Raw genomic sequence first — 21,852 nt, 5'->3', positions numbered from 1 at the left:
GGCCACTGTGTTTCCCAAAGTGTGCGTCATTAGACTCATTTTAAGCTTTCGAGGCTGCACAGTTATTAAATAACATTAAAAACTCAGTATTGTCATATGTGATTATTACCCCGTAAAAGGCTGCAATTTAATTCAATGAATGCATGTCTGTGTGAGCATGCGTGGATCATGATACACTCTTTTAAACTGTCTCAGAGCAGTTCACGTGCATTGTGAAAGCAATGCACTGCAGGTTCACACATTCACACAATTCCATGCATATGTAACCACTGAAAGTTATTGTAAAAATTAAGAACAGGGCACGGTATCAGAGATAAGGAGGAGGTGATGCGTTTCACCAGATATGTGGTGTTTTTCATAGTCTTTCTCAGTGAAGGTGAAGTGAAAATGACAACACTTTCAGCTTTCCGTCAAAATAAAAGCTTTCAGCTTTCTGCCAAAATAAAAGCTCCTTGTGAAGTAAAAAGGACACTACTCTCAGCTTTCCGCCAAAATAAAAGCTCCATGTGAAGTAAAAAGGACACCAAAACAAATGTAATGCTCAAAATTATAAAAACAATAATATGAATCATTAAGTAATATATTGTGTCATAATCAAATTCAACTGGGCTCCAAAAAGTGAGTGAACGAACAATGGCTGTTTGGTTAAAATGATAGTTCCTCTAAATAAAAAAAAAAAGAAGAAAAAAAAAACTTTTAATGCCATTTAAGAGCAAATATATAATTATCAAGCTATTGAATTCAGTCAATAAGCTGAAAAATATCCAGATATAATTTTTGCAGCCATATCACCCACCCCTAGTTGGTAGAAAGGTAGGCAGTTAGGTTGGTAGGTAAGTAGAAAAGTACAAATATAGGTAGGTTGAGTGGTAGGAGGGTAAAAGGATGGAAGATAGAAAGGTATGTACAGTAGGTAAAAAAGTGGAAAGGTCTGTAAATGGGTGAATTGATAGATAAGATATGCCAAATAAAATTGATAGGTAAAATAGGTAGTTAGAAGGGTAAAAGGAGAGGTAAAAAGGTAGCTTGATAGGTAAATCAATAGGTAGGAGGTAGATGATAGAAAAATGAATAGATGGATTGGTAAATGGATAGGTGGGTAGTTGATATAGATAGATAGATAGAGCTGGTGAGTTTTGAATGTCTTGAATATTTTAAGCAGCATGTAAGCACACAGATGGCATGTGGTTAGGAAGGAGGGCTGGGTCTGCTCCATTCATTGCAGCAGGAGTCACAAGTCAGTGCCAGCTCTGATGCCACCTGCTGGACAGTTTTTGTATTGAATATCAGTTAGTAGAGTAAGGCTGAATATAAGCCTTGATAGAAGTGCATTCTGTCGTGGTGGCGGTATAGTGCCAAGAATGAATTAAGACAGTATACATACATTAATGCCATTCTATTGCATTTGGTCACACCATCAAAGAAGCATTGAAAAACTATCCTCATGTAGTGCAAAGGGGTTGTGGAAAGTGTTAACCCCAAAAGTATGCACAGTGCATACTTGAAATATTCACTGGAAATAGTCAACATTAAGTCCCCTTCAACATACTATTTTTAATGTGCAATGATTTGGGAACATTTATTTACTTGGAACAACTTCCTTAACTCGAACTTTGCACACACGGTTATTAATCATACTCATCCACGTTTTATGCTCATTGCAGCGTTAAAAATCAAAATAACCTGTCATTTCGCATCTTATGACACTTAATAGATTTTTACTGTAGGTGTTTGTTATGTTGTAAATATCTTCTTGATACATCTTCACATCATCATCTTCTATTTTTCTAGTGGAGAATGGGGAGCACTGCGACTTCACAATCCTTCGAAACATGCTCATCAGGTAAGTAACTCTGTTTCTTCACCATCACTAATACCAGATGAGTGAACTGGAATTCACATAACTCTTTCAAACTGACCCCTGATCAGTCAGTTCACCTGTTCAGACCATCCAAGCATCCATAATAGACAGAGACAACTCTAATAAATGACTTGGTGTGTACAGGCTGAAGTTTTAATCTGTTACTTATCCATTTCTTTTTCCACCCCATCAGAACTCACATGCAGGACCTGAAGGATGTGACCAACAATGTGCATTATGAGAACTACCGCAGCAGGAAGCTGGCTGCTGTCACCTACAACGGGGTAGACAACAACAAGAGCAAAGGACAGCTCACGAAGTGAGTTTGTTTGTGTGTCTTTTGTTCCTTCTATAATCCAAACCCAAGAAATACTGTTAATAGGTGTTCACAAACATTGCCAATACTGTTTTCTTATGTCTGTTTATGATACATGAAGTTGATCATTATGTTTTCATGTCTATGTTTGTGATATGGAGGCAAAGGATCAGAGTACAATGGTCATAACCCCTTAACCCCACAGCCAGACTGATATACACTAAGCATAGCTGTTCACCCTCAGCACAGAGCTGTCACTAACCCTGCATAGTCCAAACTATGCTTGCTAGTTTGCTAACCAATTATTCACATTCACCCTCACACATGTGTATCTAAAGAGTGTCTACCTGAAGAGTCCCCATCTTAACCAAACACAAGGGGAACTATAGAAATACGTTCAGCGGCTACTGTTGTTTTTTTCTAACACATTGTACAGTGTGAGCATGCTAAGTGTGTATGTGTGTGTTCTTTTGATTTTAGATTTGACACAGGTGAAGGCATGTAAGTGTCATGCACAAGTTCACTTTTGCTTCGTACTTTCCTCTGTTCTGTTTCACCCTCGTTCTCTTTGTCTGTCCATATTCAGAGTCCTGCACCTGCTCAGATGTTCCTTACTGTCTTTAACTACAGTTCCAGCTTTGTGTCCAGTGTTAGGAACTCTGTTAACTGCTGTTTTGTGTTGTAGTTCTCTAGACATGCCTTCGATGTCCTCATTATTGTTGCCAATTTAAGGACACTCATCCTACGTAATTAAAGGTTTTCTTAAATGATTAAATGTCACTAGCGGTATAGGAAAACTCAGGACAGGTTTCTGTGGTTATCTGGTTTGGATGTGTGTATGGGTGGACCTGGGGCCGTATGCATAAAACTTCTGAGAAATGCTCTTAAGAATATTCTTAAGCTTTGACTGAAGTGTCAATAAATTCTTAGCAAAGAGTAGGACTTGTGTAAGAGTGGGAGCTTTTTATAAAGATGCTAAAAGCAACTTTCAGCAAAGTCTAAGACTGAAGGTGCAGACTAAGGGGACACTTAAGTGTTGTGAAATAAGGACTACAGTGATGTCGACCCAAAATGGACAACGCCCTCAACCACTGAATCAGCCAATATCGAGCCTGCAAGGGTAATATGTCCCAGCTGGTATGACATCATTAAATCACTTATGATTTAATTCAACACATTATTAAACAGTATTTTGATAATAGGTTATTTTTTGTTGATTTAATTCTTTAAATTCATTTAATTTCCTGTATTGTATTGCCAAATAATTATTTTATTTTATTTTAGTTTGTTGGCCTATTTGAAGTAATAATGACTCGCTTGCTGTTTTAGACAAGTTGTTTTGCAAACTGAGAATGTAAACTTCCATGACTTGAGTTTATAATATTTACAAATAAGAATAAATCAGTAAAATGTAAGTTATGAGATGAGGTTTGACATCTCTCAAGCACATAAAACTGCAGAAGGAATCTTTTATGAGCTTATCAAACATTTTTATATTGTGCTTGGGTTGGGCTCTTTTCAGATGCAGATCTGTACCATATTTCAAATGTCGCTTTCTTCCCATCTAAACATTTTTTCACTACTGTAAAGTGCCGTCACTGATGGAGGTCGCAGTGCAAGTGCAAAGATATTCAACTAATCATAACTGAATTCATTGTTGATTATTTTCATCATTGATTTATCATTTTAGTGATATTTAGATTTTATTAATTAGTTGTTGTAGCCCTCTGAAAGCTCAGACATGTAACCAATCAAATTTTTCATAATTCACAATGAGTTTCAATGTATTCATTAAATGAAAAAATGTGCTGCAGTTAAATATAATAGATTTCATTTCACTGATATGGAACACATTTGCCCAAATTCCACTATTATATCATTTTTTTATTTTTTTATTTATTTATTTTATGTTTGTGTGTTGTTTTATTTTGCATTGTTTGTATTTTGTTTTGTGTGTGTGTGCGTGTGTTTTTGTTTTTGTTTTGCTCTGTTTTTTTGTTTTGTATTTTTAATTTCTTTGCTTTGTATGTGTTTGTTTTTTTGCTTTGTATGTGTTTTTGTTTTGTTTGTCGTGGATTTAGTTTTTTGCTTTCTGTAATTTGTAGTGAAAGTTTCTTGTGTTAAAGCATTTTTTGGTGAATGATGAAAAATTCACATCGGACTTTAATGCCATTTCTTCATATCAGATTATGTGAACCGGTTTTAATTAATCCAGCTCCAGACTCTCTCTATATATTAACTAGTTATGATGAGTGTTTATTAATGAAACCCAGGGTTCTGTAGGTCCCCAAGCTGCTTGAGCAGTGTTGATCTTGTGGCTGCACACTAACACAGCTGCGATATAGCTTACTAACTCTCACCCGTCGGACAGTTCCACTGCTCTGGGTCCTAAAGCCTTCCACACCTCGTTCTCCTCTTTCCTCCTTTTCAGCCTCACAAGTGTATTTATGTTTGTAAAGTCGAGCTTCAGGACAATCTGATGAATTAATTTGTTGTATGCATCTTTGTGTATGGGTGTGTCAATGTAGGAGCCCCCTGGCACAGATGGAGGAGGAGAGAAGAGAGCATGTGACAAAGATGAAGAAGATGGAGATGGAGATGGAGCAGGTGTTTGAGATGAAGGTTAAAGAGAAGATCCAGAAACTCAAAGACTCTGAGGCAGAGGTACTCCTCACACACACACAACAGGGGCTAACAGGAACCTGCTAACGAGCCAGTTCCTGACCCCCTGCATTATAATTGCATAAAACATCCTGTTTCATGTACTACTTAAATAGGATGCTGCATACAATGGATTCTGCACTTTAAGCAATAAGTAGTCTAGTATTCCATGGTGAGTTTAAGTCTTCTGGTTTTGTTTTGTTCTGTTTAGCTGCAGCGTCGTCACGAGCAGATGAAGAAGAATTTGGAGGCTCAGCACATGGAGCTGGAGGAGAAGAGACATCAGTTTGAGGAGGAGAAGGTCAGCTGGGAGGCTCAACAACGCCTGCTGGAGCAGCAGAAGCTGGACGCTTCCAGGTACACACACCAGCATTGTTTCCAAGACCTAGTGAGCTGCCTAGCTAGGGAACATTTTTAGGCATCAAAGGTTCATTCTTGATGCAGAATATGTTTAAAACAGAAGGCAGCAAAATTACATTGCCTTAAAGCTGAAGTGTGTAATATCAGTGAAAAGTGTGGTCCGATTCCTGTTCAAATTAATATAATAGAATCTTCAGCGCGAAAACATACAGTGTGACCAGTGCAGTCGGTTTTCTGAATGAATGACTCTTATGAGTCGATTCTTTTGAATCTGTTGCATGTAACATACAGCACAATCAGTGTAGTCAGATTCCTGAAGGAATGACTCTTATGAGTTGATTCTTTTGAATCTATTACACGTAACATACAGCGCGAACAGTGTAGTCAGATTCCTGAAATGAATTACTCTTATGAGTCGATTCTTTTGAATCTATTGCACAAAACAGCTCGATAACTGTAGTCTGTTTACCGAACAAATGACTCTTTTACCCTAACCACAAAATATACAGCGCTTCCTACTGAACAAATGACTCTTACCAGCTGGTTCTTTTTAGTGAATCAAAAACTTACTTAACAGCAAGTGAGAATTCAGAGTAATTACTGGATGGTTGTTGATATAATAATGTGAAATGTTTGTTGTAAATAGTGGTGTTTGAATCAAATGAAAGAATTAGTCAAATGTATTAATTAAAACATCTGTGTAAATTCAATTTTCTGAAATGATCTCATCATTTGGTAACAGGCTGCTGAAGGCAGTAAAAATAATAAACTGCATTTCTTATTTTGAAATATTTCTTCCTCAAAAGGAGTAAAATAATAGTTAATGGAACAGTTAAGTAACCGGAATTGTAATTGTATATTTTATCCAAAGTGACTTACAAATGAGGATTGCGACAGCAATTCGTCTTAAGGAGACAGTGAAATGAGACATGTCACAAAACAGTTCCAAACTTGCTGAGAAAAGTACGAACTAGAACAGAGATTGAGAAACACTGAAATAATAGAACTGCTGTTCATTAACAGCGTCTTCTTTCAGTCGCTAAAGAGGTTTCATTTGGGTGAAGATGCTCCCTTTTAAGGTAGCTGCCCAAGTAGACAGCAGACAGTAAAGCAGGGCACTAGGTTTTAAACAGAGACAATATCTGACTTTCACGCGCACACACACACACACACACACACAAGTGCGCATATCACCAGTAGCTACTTACCATATCAGCTTATGATTTTCTGTGACTAGATTATAATTGTTAGTGTTCCTATTCATGTTTTTCCCCCTTCTAATTTCTCTTTTCCTCAATTTCTCTTCAATCCTAAAGGACCTTGGAAAAGAACAAAAAGAAAAAGATATTTTAAAATTCTTGGACCATCACCACATTCTAGTTGCCAATTCAACCAGTCTGGACCCTCTGTCTGTCTGCCGACCAAGAAAAAACAAAACCATTCATTTAAATACAGCCCCTTGTTTTTGTTTATTTGATGCAGTTTTTTCCCCTGTTGGTATATGAGGGGACAGCTTTGAGCATCACATAACTCTGGACACCTCATTGACCTGGAATCACTTCACCCTGTCTGCCCTTTGAATTCTTTTTCCACATCTACAAGCATCAGGTGTTCATTTGCTGGACTTCAGAAACTGAGAGAATTAAAACATTGTAAAGAACTTCCCAGAGATATTCAAAACTATTTGAAAGAAAAACCACTTTGGATTTGTTCTGTAACCGACCAATTCCCCTCCTCCATCATTTGCATTTGTTTAATAATCCAGAGGTCACTTCCTCCTTTCCAACTGCTTATTGATTGACCAGGTCAATAAAAGGCTGAATCTTACCTCAGGCATTTCTGTTGTCAAACAACATTTTGCGGCTTTTTTTACCCTTTCAGAAATGTTAAGTTCTTCCAGTGTTTGTGTAATTTAAATTATTGAGACATGGACCTCAGCCATTCATGAAACATAACATCAGTTACTATTGTTTCGTCATATTTGTTCATTTTTGTTCTTTCCGGTTCACTGTTTGTTTACTGTGACATCATAATTAAAGGAATAGTCCCCCCCTCCTCCCAAAAGAAGGTTATGAATAATGACAGAATTTTCATTTTTGGGTGAACTATTCCTTCACGAGGTAGCACATCATTCAGAGCCTTGATGAATGTCACATGATATGTCAGATAATCCTCCTTTTTAAAGAAGTCTAGTACCGTTGTGAGACATGAATATGCAAATACTACGAGGATTTGTAACACATTGTGAGGCTGTTTTAAATAATTTGATCATGTTTAATGACGACCACTAGGTGTGTGTCCTGTTCTTTCTCATGTTAACTGACAGTGAGCTGGCATTATTGGCCAGTTGTGGGGGTTTTTCTTCCCACCCTGAGATGGCCTCCCCCGAGACCACAGTTAACTTTCAGTCATGTACTTCGGCAAGTTCTTTTTTATATCATTTGTTTTTCTCATTTTATGGTTTTGCTTTATTATTTTTTTTATTGTACAAAGTCACATAATAAACTTGTGATGATGCCACTTGAATTGTATGGGTTGTTTTAATGTTCTCAGGGCAGTTTGTCATTAATGAAAAATCAATCTACATATCAATAACATAACAGTCACAGGATTAAAGGATAGTGGGTACATCTCATGTCTGGGTCATATTTCACTCCAAAATCAAAAAGAAAAGGAAGTCTATTTTAGGACCATTAAGATTTGTTAAATGATGCACAAGTTTAGTATGAATAAGATTATTAATTTTTATAATAATTAATCAATAATTATTAATTATATTATAATAATTAATAATTGACTGAATGCATAATGACTATTTTAACTTTGTGTAGAAAGTAATGTAATTAATGCTCTGTTTCAGAGGTCATATATCAGTTAAACTGAACAATGTTAAGCCAGTAATTAAGGCTAATTAGGATTGGCTTTACAAAGCTGTTACTAATAAATGACTAAAGTCTTCTACTAGTGACAACTCGAGCCCCTGTCCTAAAGTGAAAGTTTAACATACTCAAGTTACTTTATTATTATTTTATTAAAGTTTGCAGAGAACACTGTAAACACTTAATAAATGTTATACAATTTAATAACTTGTGTAAGTAAATATTTCTCTTTTGAATAGGGTCAGATTTAATTTAGCAATTCATAAGTAACAATTCAGTAAAACCAGTTCTAATAAGTCATAATTACTGTCATATTGTATTTAAATAAACTTCAATACTATTAAATGCTAAATAAACCAATAACTTGAATTGGTCAAATTTTCACTTGAGAACAGAGTCCAGATTTCTTTAATAGAAGACTTTAGTAATTTATTAGTAACAGCTTTGTAAAGTCAATACTAATCAGCCTTAATTACTGGCTTAACATTGTTTAGTAAACTTGATATATGGCGGATCTCAGAAACAGATCATTAACTACATTAAATTAAGACGTTTATGAAGTTAAATAGTAAAATAAGGCCTATAACATAGCATTATGCATTCAGTTCATTTAATTACTTTCTACACAAAAATAATACATTAAGTTGTAAATGATGGCTAAGACAGCCTTACTCTGCATTCAGTTAATTATTAATAACTGCCCAATTTATGCTTAATTAATTGTTTTATTGTGCACCCTTAAAATCAAGTGTTACAAGATTATTTTTTTTCTGACAATTTTTTGACAATTAAGTAAATTTTCCGAAACTCTCTTTACTGTACTGTGAAGACATCTTATTACTGTAAGTATTTTCAGTACTGAAAATAATTCTGTCTGGACACAATGCTCTTTTTTTATTATTATTAAAATCTTTTTTGCATTACAGTTATGAGAATAAGATTTGTACTTTCCCTGCATTAGGTTTCTGACAATCACTGCCAGCTCTAAGGGGACATTGCTCCCCTAGAAAACAAGCCCAGCTTCACATGGCCCACCAAATCATGAGCTTGGCCCACCTTGGCAACCACACCCCCACCCATCCCTTTGACTGGTTGGCCCACCCGTAGTGTCCTATGGCCCACCTTAGCCAGATCTGCTAGGAAATGGGGGACCCCTCGGTCAGACGAAAAGAGAACCTTTTGCCCACCCTAAAGGCGTACTAGTACTGGCCTTGCTGACGACTGAGGTGGGGTTAGAAATGTTTTTATATTATTATAATTGTTGTCTTATAAATAATGTCAAAATGCCAACAACAACAAAAAAAATTTAAAAAGGGGAAAAAAAAGATACTCTTTATTTACTTTAGAATGTCTTTTTCTTTACATTTTGGGGTTAAGTAAGACCCAGTTTTCATGAGACTGACCCAGTTAAGACCTAAACAGTGCCTTGTTCATAAACAGGTTTGACAGGAAGAGGGCAGCAAATACTATATGTAAAGCTACCAAAGTGTCTATTGAAATCCACAAGCTTCTCAGTCTTTGCAGAGGGATCTTTCTTAGTGTCAAACTCATGTTGCTATTAAATGACTGGAACATTTTTACATTCATGATCATGATTCATCTCAGAAGCTTTTAATTTTTTGGCATAATTTAGCTTGAGTAATCGTATACTATTAGAATGAAAATCTCTGACGACAGTGCCAAATCTCATATTAAAATGTTTTCATATACCACCAGCATTCAAGAAAAATACTTCTGGCTGATTCAATTGCTGCTTTGCTTTCCAAGTTTCTTATTGACAGACTCTCTTATTGACTGGTCTCTTTCTGAACTATTGAAAATGGGCTTAATATAAAGGAATGTTCAGGGTTCAGTACAAGTTAAGCTCAGCTGACTGCATCTGTGACTTGATTACAACAGAAAATACTCATCCCTCAGTTTGTTTACAGTAATGCACTTTAAAATAACATTAAATATTAAAATACAGATATATACTGTTTTGCAATTTCAGCCACAAGACAAACACATTATACTGTACATGTTAGCATGAGACTAGTGTACAAAATCATGTAATTACCTTGTTTGTGCAATATTATACAGTACATAACTTTCAACTCTTGTCATGACCAAGTTTAGCCAGTAAACACAATAACTTTCACACGAGAAGCACAAGGAGATCAGAAAGAGACTGTTTGCATGGATCAAACAGTACAATCACTATAATGCATAACTAGAAGTCCCACTGCTGAAAGGACAACTTTATAGCTTTTATAACACATTTTAGTACAGAAGAATTAATACTAAGTGCTTCAAATAGCTTCTCATTTCTGCTTTTAAACACTCTGGAATGCCTTGCCCCATAAACATCCATTGGAAGTGCATTACATTTTTGTTTGTTTTTACAAGCTGAGGGACAAGTTAAAATTATTCTCGGTGGCATGCAGTCGATAGAGCTGAACTTGGATAGACCGGGAACATTATGTACAATTTCACACAACAATAATTGAACTTCAGTTATGAGAAAAACTCATGCGAGATGTCTCATGCCTGCTATTCTAAGAGGCAGATTCAGCACATTCACAGTCTTTAGGTCACAGAGGTGAGCTCCACTGACAGATGACATTTTTGAATGTGTTTGGTCTTTCCTATCACATAACTTTTGTCCCCATTTAAACAAATGGAGACTTTGAACTAGTGGACTCTTTAAGTAAGCAGTGGGAGATGAACACATACACCCATGGGTAGATACCAGACCCTCATCAGGTGATATGACTTTTAACTCTCTTCTTTGATTGGTCCACCGTTATTCCTGATCATCAAGTTAGATGTTGTTTTTGCCCAATCAGTGCTGACTCTCGTTTTCAACATCAATAGAGGTGCTTGTTGCTGGCATTTCACAGAAAAATCAATGTGCCCAAAGATTACACATAGTTTATAAACATATACTGTATATCTTGATGCTGAAATGAACTCAAAATGATCTGAGTGTTGCAGCTTTTAAGGTTACACCAAAAGGACAATAATCATGCAGAATAATGAACAATTACCAGTTCCACTGCCTTTGGTTCATCTGTTAATCAAGTAATCTAATCAGTCAGTGTAACATGGTCAAATTTAGTCACATGAGGGTGGACTGTTCACAAAAGTCATGCAATAAATACTATAAGTACTGTATATTGTCACCGAGACATTTGGACTAATTAAGGTTAATATTGTTAAACATATTATCTCAGTCCTAAAAATGTGTTTACAGCCTTGCAAACGTATTCATGTGATTATCTAATCAACCAATCATGTGGCAGCAGTGAAAAGCATGAAATCAAGCAGATACGGGTCAGGAGCTTCAGTTAATGTTCACATCAACCATCAGAATGGGGGAAAAATTTATCACCGTGATTTCGACCGTGGCATGATTGTTGGTGCCAGATGGGCTGGTTTGAGTATTTCTGTAACTGCTGATCTCCTGGGATTTTCACGCACAACAATCTCTAGAGTTTAACTGTCCAGTTTTGTACCCACTGCAGCCTCAGCTTTCTGTTCTTGGCTGACAGAAGTGGAACCCGACGTGGTCTTCGGCTGTTGTAGCCCATCCACCTCAAGGTTTGACGTGTTGTGCATTCTGAGATGCTTTTCTGCTCACTACAAGTGTACAGAGGAGTTATCCAAGTTACCGTAGCCTTTCTGTCAACTCGAACAGTGTTTTATATATATACAGTTGTGCTCAAAAGTTTGCATACCCTGGCAGAAATTGTGAAATTTTGGCATTGATTTTGAAAATATGACTGATCATGCAAAAAAAAAAAAAAACTGTCTTTTATTTAAGGATAGTGATCATATGAAGCCATTTATCATCACATAGTTGTTTGGCTCCTTTTTAAATCATAATGATAACAGAAATCACCCAAATGGCCCTGATCAAAAGTTTACATACCCTTGAATGTTTGGCCTTGTTACAGACACACAAGGTGACACACACAGGTTTAAATGGTAATTCAAGTTTAATTTCCCACACCTGTGGCTTTTTAAATTGCAATTAGTGTTTGTGTATAAATAGTCAATGAGTTTGTTAGCTCTCACATGGATGCACTGAGCAGGCTAGATATTGAGCCATGGGGAGCAGAAAAGAACTGTCAAAAGACCTGCGTAACAAGGTAATGGAACTTTATAAAGATGGAAAAGGCTATAAAATGACCTTGAAAATGCCAGTCAGTACTGTTCAATCACTTATTAAGAAGTGGAAAATTCCTACCACCCCTGGAGTTTGCTAGCTCACTAGTTCGAATCCCAGGGCGTGCTGAGTGACTCCAGCCAGGTCTCCTTGGCCCGGTTGCTAAGGAGGGTAGAGTCACATGGGGTAAACTCCTCGTGGTCGCTATATAGTGGGGCGCGTGGTTGCCGCGGTGGATGGTGTGAAGCCTCCATACGCACTATGTCTCCGTGGCAATGCACTCAACAAGCACATTGGGAATTGGGCATTCCAAATTGGGAGAAAAAGGGGAAAAATCCAAAAAAATAAATAAAAAGGTATCTCTTGATACCAAGCCAAGGTCAGGTAGACCAAGAAAGATTTCAGCCACAACTGCCAGAAGAATTGTTCAGGATACAAAGAAAAACCCACAGGTAACCTCAGGAGAAATACAGGCTGCTCTTGAAAAAGACTGTGTGGTTGTTTCAAGGAGCACAATACGACGATACTTAAACAAAAATGAGCTGTATTGTCGAGTTGCCAGAAAGAAGCCTTTACTGCGCCAGTGCCACAAAAAAGCCCTGTTACAATATGCCCGACAACACCTTGACACGCCTTGACACAGCTTCTGGCACACTGTAATTTGGAGTGAGGAGACCAAAATAGAGCTTTATGGTCACAACCATAAGCGCTATGTTTGGAGAGGGGTCAACAAGGCCTATAGTGAAAAGAATACCATCCCCACTGTGAAGCATGGTGGTGGCTCACTGATGTTTTGGGGGTGTGTGAGCTCTAAAGGCATGGGGAATCTTGTGAAAATTGATGGCAAGATGAATGCAGCATGTTATCAGAAAATACTGGCAGACAATTTGCATTCTTCTGCACGAAAGCTGCACATGGGACGCTCTTGGACTTTCCAGCACGACAATGACCCTAAGCACAAGGCCAAGTTGACCCTCCAGTGGTTACAGCAGAAAAAGGTGAAGGTTCTGGAGTGGCCATCACAGTCTCCTGACCTTAATATCATCGAGCCACTCTGGGGAGATCTCAAACGTGCGGTTCATGCAAGACGACCAAAGACTTTGCATGACCTGGAGGCATTTTGCCAAGACGAATAGGCAGCTATACCACCTGCAAGAATTTGGGGCCTCATAGACAACTATTACAAAAGACTGCATGCTGTCATTGATGCTAAAGGGGGCAATACACAGTATTAAGAACTAAGGGTATGCAGACTTTTGAACAGGGGTCATTTCATTTTTTTCTTTGTTGCCATGTTTTGTTTTATGATTGTGCCATTCTGTTATAACGTACAGTTGAATATGAATCCCATAAGAAATAAAATAAATGTCATGCCTGCTCACTCATGTTTTCTTTAAAAATGGTACATACAGGTGCATCTCAATAAATTAGAATGTCCTGGAAAAGTTCATTTATTTCAGTAATTCAACTCAAATTGTGAAACTCGTGTATTAAATTCAGTGCACACAGACTGAAGTAGTTTAAGTCTTTGGTTCTTTTAATTGTGATGATTTTAGCTCACATTTAACAAAAACCCACCAATTCACTATCTCAAAAAATTAGAATATGGTGACATGCCAATCAGCTAATCAACTCAAAACACCTGCAAAGGTTTCCTGAGCCTTCAAAATGGTCTCTCAGTATGGTTCACTAGGCTACACAATCATGGGGAAGACTGCTGATCTGACAGTTGTCCAGAAGACAATCATTGACACCCTTCACAAGGAGGGTAAGCCACAAACATTCATTGCCAAAGAAGCTGGCTGTTCACAGAGTGCTGTATCCAAGCATGTTAACAGAAAGTTGAGTGGAAGGAAAAAGTGTGGAAGAAAAAGATGCGCAACCAACCGAGAGAACCGCAGCCTTATGAGGATTGTCAAGCAAAATCGATTCAAGAATTTGGGTGAACTTCACAAGGAATGGACTGAGGCTGGGGTCAAGGCATCAAGAGCCACCACACACAGACATGTCAAGGAATTTGGCTACAGTTGTCATATTCCTCTTGTTAAGCCACTTCTGAACCACAGACAACATCAGAGGCGTCTTACCTGGGCTAAGGAGAAGAACTGGACTGTTGCCCAGTGGTCCAATGTCCTCTTTTCAGATGAGAGCAAGTTTTGTATTTCATTTGGAAACCAAGGTCCTAGAGTCTGGAGGAAGGGTGGAGAAGCTCATAGCCCAAGTTGCTTGAAGTCCAGTGTTAAGTTTCCACAGTCTGTGATGATTTGGGGTGCAATGTCATCTGCTGGTGTTGGTCCATTGTGTTTTTTGAAAACCAAAGTCACTGCACCCGTTTACCAAGAAATTTTGGAGCACTTCATGCTTCCTTCTGCTGACCAGCTTTTTAAAGATGCTGATTTCATTTTCCAGCAGGATTTGGCACCTGCCCACACTGCCAAAAGCACCAAAAGTTGGTTAAATGACCATGGTGTTGGTGTGCTTGACTGGCCAGCAAACTCACCAGACCTGAACCCCATAGAGAATCTATGGGGTATTGTCAAGAGGAAAATGAGAAACAAGAGACCAAAAAATGCAGATGAGCTGAAGGCCACTGTCAAAGAAACCTGGGCTTCCATACCACCTCAGCAGTGCCACAAACTGATCACCTCCATGCCACGCCGAATTGAGGCAGTAATTAAAGCAAAGGAGCCCCTACCAAGTATTGAGTACATATACAGTAAATGAACATACTTTCCAGAAGGCCAACAATTCACTAAAAATGTTTTTTTTATTGGTCTTATGATGTATTCTAATTTTTTGAGATAGTGAATTGGTGGGTTTTTGTTAAATGTGAGCCAAAATCATCACAATTAAAAGAACCAAAGACTTAAACTACTTCAGTCTGTGTGCACTGAATTTAATACACGAGTTTCACAATTTGAGTTGAATTACTGAAATAAATGAACTTTTCCACGACATTCTAATTTATTGAGATGCACCTGTATATTACCAATTCTCCAAGCGTATGCAAACTTTTGAGCACAACTGTATATATATATATATATATATACAGTTGTGCTCAAAAGTTTGCATACGCTTGGAGAATTGGTAATATACAGGTGCATCTCAATAAATTAGAATGTCGTGGAAAAGTTCATTTATTTCAGTAATTCAACTCAAATTGTGAAACTTGTGTATTAAATAAATTCAATGCACACAGACTGAAGTAGTTTAAGTCTTTGGTTCTTTTAATTGTGATGATTTTGGCTCACATTTAACAAAAACCCATCAATTCACTATCTCAAAATTAGAATACATCATAAGACCAATAAAAAAAAAAAAACATTTTTAGTGAATTGTTGGCCTTCTGGAAAGTATGTTCATTTACTGTATATGTACTCAATACTTGGTAGGGGCTCCTTTTGCTTTAATTACTGCCTCAATTCGGCGTGGCTTGGAGGTGATCAGTTTGTGGCACTGCTGAGGTGGTATGGAAGCCCAGGTTTCTTTGACTGTGGCCTTCAGCTCATCTGCATTTTTTAGTCTCTTGTTTCTCATTTTCCTCTTGACAATACCCCATAGATTCTCTATAGGGTTCAGGTCTGGTGAGTTTGCTGGCCAGTCAAGCACACCAACACCATGGTCATTTAACCAACTTTTGGTGCTTTTGGCAGTGTGGGCAGGTGCCAAATCCTGCTGGAAAATGAAATCAGCATCTTTAAAAGCTGGTCAGCAGAAGGAAGCATGAAGTGCTCCAAAATTTCTTGGTAAACGGGTGCAGTGACTTTGGTTTTCAAAAAACACAATGGACCAACACCAGCAGATGACATTGCACCCCAAATCATCACAGACTGTGGAAACTTAACACTGGACTTCAAGCAACTTGGGCTATGAGCTTCTCCACCCTTCCTCCAGACTCTAGGACCTTGGTTTCCAAATGAAATACAAAACTTGCTCTCATCTGAAAAGAGGACTTTGGAACACTGGGCAACAGTCCAGTTCTTCTTCTCCTTAGCCCAGGTAAGACGCCTCTGATGTTGTCTGTGGTTCAGGAGTGGCTTAACAAGAGGAATACGACAACTGTAGCCAAATTCCTTGACACGTCTGTGTGTGGTGGCTCTTGATGCCTTGACCCCAGCCTCAGTCCATTCCTTGTGAAGTTCACCCAAATTCTTGAATCGATTTTGCTTGACAATCCTCATAAGGCTGCGGTTCTCTCGGTTGGTTGTGCATCTTTTTCTTCCACACTTTTTCCTTCTACTCAACTTTCTGTTAACATGCTTGGATACAGCACTCTGTGAACAGCCAGCTTCTTTGGCAATGAATGTTTGTGGCTTACCCTCCTTGTGAAGGGTGTCAGTGATTGTCTTCTGGACAACTGTCAGATCAGCAGTCTTCCCCATGATTGTGTAGCCTAGTGAACCAAACTGAGAGACCATTTTGAAGGCTCAGGAAACCTTTGCAGGTGTTTTGAGTTGATTAGCTGATTGGCATGTCACCATATTCTAATTTTTTGAGATAGTGAATTGGTGGGTTTTTGTTAAATGTGAGCCAAAATCATCACAATTAAAAGAACCAAAGACTTAAACTACTTCAGTCTGTGTGCACTGAATTTATTTAATATACGAGTTTCACAATTTGAGTTGAATTACTGAAATAAATGAACTTTTCCACGACATTCTAATTTATTGAGATGCACCTGTGTATGTATATATATATATAATATTATTATTATTATTAGGTGTTCAAGCACAAAGTGCTGAAACCCTATTGTAATTGCTAAGATTTTTTATTATTATTCTTCTGCCCTAAAACTGATCGTGCCGCCCAAACCGTAAGGACTAGAGACATGAAACTTAGGGGAATGGGAGTACTCCAGCTGGCTATGCATACGCATGTTCTCGCCCCGATTGGTCTATAGATGGCACTGTAGCAAAGGCAAACACATTTTAGATCATAACTCCTAAACCGTATCTCACTGGAATCCTTAGCTCAAGCTGAACAAAATCACTCGCAATTTGAAATTTTTTGCAAAACCTACTTTTGCAAACTAGTCCTAGGTCGTTCGACCGATCAGAACCAAACCAGTGCAAAAAGATTGTCTTTGTACAAGGTGCCATCAAGGCCTACGAGGACAGTTGCATATCTCAAAAAACATGGCCGCCATCGACCAATCAACTTTCAGCATCTATTAGACATGGTTAAAATAGGCTGATCAGAACAAAACTTGTTGGGCCTATTTGTCTCTTGGCCCAAGAGGTTTGTGCAAAATTTGAACAAATATTGACCACCGGGAGGCGCTAGCGCATTTTACATACATGTAAATCGTTGAATATTATGCGGTGTGTCACAAAGACAAATATACATATATGATTGATCTCCACTTTCTGAACAACTTTGCCTCAAGAACCATTGGTGTCAAACAAATTGATTGTTAAATATTTGAGATTATTTAAAAAACCTACTTTTGCAAACTCGTCTTTGGTTTTTATGCAACGTCAACAAAACCTGTGCAGGAGAATCTTTGGACAGCCTAGATCAATAATTATTTTTAAAAAGTTGAAAAAAACGTTTTATTTGGCATGGCTATAACAGGGTCATTTAAACATATGGGTGTAGCCAAGATTATACAAAAGCCAATAACTCCTAAACTAAAAGTCAGATTTTCATCAAATTTAGTATTTGGTTATAAATGTATGCGCTATCGCATTTTTTTTAAATTTTACAAAAATATGTTTTTGGCAAACTAGTCCTAGGTTTTTCACTCAACCTAAAAAAACAAAACAGTGTAGTACAATTCTCTGGACTCCCTACATCAGTAATAAAACAAATAAATAAAAAAATAAAAAAATGAAAACAATTTTTTTTTTTTTTTTTGGAATGGCTATTATTGGATAATTTAAACATATGGGTGTGGCTTAGTTTACCCAAAAGCCAATAAATCCCAAACAAAGGCTCAGATTGAAATCAAATTTAGTACACAAATGAAACATGTGATTCCAAAGAAGCTTGCACAATTTGGTGAAGATTGGACAATAGGTGGTGCTATAATAGTCAGAAATGTTAAAAACATTATATATCTATGGTCATTTACCTGATATTGCTGAAAATGATCTTGCTTTATCTCTATTTTAGATGCTTACAGGCAGTCAGAATAATGCTTAATATTTTGTTGCACAATCACTGAAGGGCACTGTACCATTTGAACCCAGATAACTCCTGCTTGCGGCTATATTTATTATTATTATTATTTTATTCTATAGTGTATTCTACATCAAGGAATAAATAGACATAATTACTCAAAAAAAAAAAAATATTATGCATTTATTTCTTTATATTTAGTTCAAATCTTGCATTGGACTTATGAAATTCCTCCGCTGTGTGATTAGGTTGATTTTTTTTCCCCCCATTGCATTTAAATGGAATATTCCGGGTTCAATACAAGTTAAGCTCAATTGGCAGCATTTGTGGCATAATATTGATTAACACAAAAATTAATTTTGACTCATTCCTCCTTTAAAAAAAAAAAAGAAAGAAAAAATCGAGGTTACAGTGAGGCACTTAAAATGGAAGTAATTGGGGACAATGAAAGTGAATGGGGGACCATTTTTGGAGGGTTTAAAGACAGAAATGTGAAAGCACTTACATTTATTCTGTTAAAACATGTATTATTTGAGCTGTAAATTTGTGTAAATCGTCATTTTTACAGTCGTTTTAGAGTTTGGTGACATTACATTGTCATGGTAATGAATTTGTCAAATTGGATATAACTTTACACAGGAAAGATAAGTGATTTTATCACACTAAAATCATGTTAACATGCATATTGTTTATGTCTTGTGGCTAAACTTTTGAAACAGTGAGTATTTTAACCTTTAAAAACTGGCCCCCATTCACTTCCATTGTAAGATCCTCACTGTAACCCAGCTTTTTTGAGGAAAAAGTCAAAATTCATTTTTATTTTATTTTTTATTTTTTTATTTATTTTTTTTTTTTTGGTAATCAACATTATGCCACAAATGCTGTCATTTGAGCTTAACTTGTATTAAACCTGGAACATTCCTTTAAGTAAATTTCTCTTCACGTTCAATTTCTTTATTTATATTTGAATTGATATATTCAATCTATTAACTGAATAATAGTTTTGTTTAGTCTCTCAAGATCTGCATGCACCTAATTAAAGTAATATTGTCCTCAGTTAGAGGGAATGACTAATTCAGTTTGGATGGGTCATAGACAGTGTATTTATTTACACTATGTTTGCCCCTTGCATTCAGAGTATGTGGTAATACACTTTATAAAGTTAAGTCAGTGTATGATTAAGCTTCCTTTCATGTGTGGAATCAGTTGGTGGCTCTCGTAGCCTGGAGGCCTTAATTTGTGAGAGGCTGTGAGAGACTTCAGTAGTCTGTAGCCCTCTGGCTGTCCCCTGTCCTGTTGAGAGGCCACTCTTATGTAACCAACACAGCCCCCTTTATTTCATGCCAGGGTCTCCCTGGCACCTTCTGCCAGAGTAGAGTGAAAAAATCCCTTACCGTGATATCTTATTGAGGAGGAACAATGGCTTGTGCCGCTGTTGTAGCCTGGCCAGTCTCTCTGGCCGCTTTAATGGTGACCTCATTCCCATCAGGCTCTGCTCATGGAACGGGGCAACATGGCTGGTTGGCAGACAAATGTGCAGACTCATCGACAAATGAATTATATGTACTTTTTTCTACAGACCTTACAAACCTTCTGATCCACCCGGATGCCAACTGTCTCTGTGTAATTAGGGTGGCAAGCAAACAAACAGTTCTGCATAAGGTCATGATTTGCATTTTAAACAGTTGAGGCAAAAAATGACAATTCTGTTATCTACTCACCCTCAAGTTGCTCTAAACATTTAGAACTGTCTTTTGTTGACAACAAAAAGAGATGTTAGCCTTAAGGCCCAGGAATACTTTGTTTTTGTGCGTTCCAGATCAGATCGCACTTTGCCTTTCAAAGTATACTCTTTTAACTGTGAACGAATATGAACACGTTGCACACTCCGAATGACTTGCGATTCCACTTTAGTACAGCCAAGGGCAGGCGCATGCGCCGACGATGTGCACAGACGAGAACTGTCCACGTAGACTGTGCTGATGATGAAATTTGCGTCACGCTTACTATATGCGGAGCAATCAGCAACGCAGACTACAGAGGTATTCTTTAGCTTTAAGTCACCATTCACTTTCGTTACATGGAAAAAGGTGCAATGAAAGTGGATGGTGACTGAGGTTGTTATTTTGCTATATAAAAATCTGTGTTAGTTGTGTTGACAGTATTGACAGTACTAGTTCAGAGAAATGTGTCTAGTCAGTTGAGATAAAATCATTCTATATGTAGCCAAGTGGTAAAATTTAGTGTAATTTAACTTGTAATTTATTGGACGTGGCCTCTTTAAGTTTTGTGAGGCCCGCTGTGTTACACATACTGTATGTGTGCTGGTTAGAACATGAGGGCATACATTGGGCAAGTGAGCTCCCGGTTTTGTTCATCAGGTGATAATTCTTTGGGTAAATATCAAATTTTACACAAAATGTTGTTAAATTACATTAAATATGTGTTCAGAATAGTTTAAACTGTTGTTTGCTGTGGGTTATTTTTGAAGGATACATATGGATTGCATGTGTGGAGTTTGACCAAGTTTGTGCACACGTGCAAGAACTGGGTATGTAAATTTAGAATGAATCATGTCTCATTTAAAGATGCAGTATGTAAGATTCAGAAACCCTTGTTATTAATGACACCTGTAGCCGTTAAGTGAACTGCAGCCAGCTACCTGTTGCTCGTGCTCACGCACACACTCCATAGTGACGCGAGCAAGTGAGCATCAGCCAAAACAATGACGTAACATACAAAGAGACTGAAAGTGATTCAATGACATCATGCTGACAGATGAGGTAGCATAATTAAAATTACACAGTTCTGATTGTTTTACTACAAACTTTGAGACTGTATATTATATTTGACTCTCCAGTGCTGGAGCAGGGCGAAAACAAAGTGTGGATATAGGTCTGACTATGTGAGACTGTAGATTGAAATAATCACTTTTCTTTGCATGATACATTGAATGCATTTATACGATAGCCTATGTCGGTGTTTGATGACAGTAGTTGTTTATAAAATAGACTTTACATTATAAATATGTTGACACAATTCAGTATTGATGTGATTCCAACACAACTGTCATTTTGATATATCGATGCGCTATTGTTTTATAATAATAGATTGAACCAAGTTACGTTACACTAATGAATGGAGCTTTTTGCATTATCTTGAACATTGTCTAGCATTCATTTCATGTGTTATTGTAGTTTAGCTAAAATTACACAGATCAATCCTTATGGCACTATATTTCACATGCTTTGCGGTTATGTAAGCTTATCTGTCCAATAAGAAGAACGCCAGTTCAGGGTCGGTTTTGATCCCCAAAACTGAACGAAGGTCCCTCCAGGAATCAAACACCCTGCCGATGTTCACTCTAGTTTTCGCTCGACCATGATCACATTCCCGCTTAGCCAGACGGGATTCAGTAGATAAATGTTTTTCTTTTTCTTTTTTGGGCTTACTCTGAGTTTGTGTAGGAGTCGTGTTGTGCTGGGAGCCGGATGTTTGCTGGATTCCA

General features: G+C 37.4%; 1 protein-coding gene and 1 long non-coding RNA gene across 3 annotated transcripts in view; one reads left to right on the top strand and one right to left on the bottom strand.

Annotated features, from left to right (window-relative positions):
- Window positions 1–7,714, top strand: part of LOC127420729 (septin-7) — a 77,389-nt gene extending 69,675 nt beyond the window's left edge. The window contains exons 9-14 of one of the 2 annotated variants that reach the window (XM_051663238.1): window positions 1,792–1,843; window positions 2,055–2,180; window positions 2,658–2,678; window positions 4,706–4,841; window positions 5,050–5,195; window positions 6,515–7,714. In XM_051663238.1, the coding sequence (XP_051519198.1) occupies window positions 1,792–1,843; window positions 2,055–2,180; window positions 2,658–2,678; window positions 4,706–4,841; window positions 5,050–5,195; window positions 6,515–6,551 (518 nt within the window). In that variant the 3' untranslated portion in view covers window positions 6,552–7,714. The remainder of the gene's footprint in view (window positions 1–1,791; window positions 1,844–2,054; window positions 2,181–2,657; window positions 2,679–4,705; window positions 4,842–5,049; window positions 5,196–6,514) is intronic. The other variant, XM_051663239.1, reaches the window with a different exon arrangement.
- Window positions 7,715–11,192: 3,478 nt separating this feature from the next.
- LOC127420795 (uncharacterized) lies at window positions 11,193–20,239 on the bottom strand. The gene is made up of 3 exons (XR_007893879.1): window positions 20,066–20,239; window positions 19,739–19,963; window positions 11,193–11,695 (listed from the first exon to the last, which is right to left on the bottom strand). It is a non-coding gene; the product is annotated as an uncharacterized LOC127420795 (long non-coding RNA).
- Window positions 20,240–21,852: the final 1,613 nt, after the last annotated feature.

This window comes from Myxocyprinus asiaticus, chromosome 30, assembly GCF_019703515.2.
Source record: "Myxocyprinus asiaticus isolate MX2 ecotype Aquarium Trade chromosome 30, UBuf_Myxa_2, whole genome shotgun sequence".
Lineage (NCBI taxonomy): Eukaryota > Metazoa > Chordata > Actinopteri > Cypriniformes > Catostomidae > Myxocyprinus > Myxocyprinus asiaticus.
This window is presented reverse-complemented; position numbering and strand designations above follow the sequence as displayed.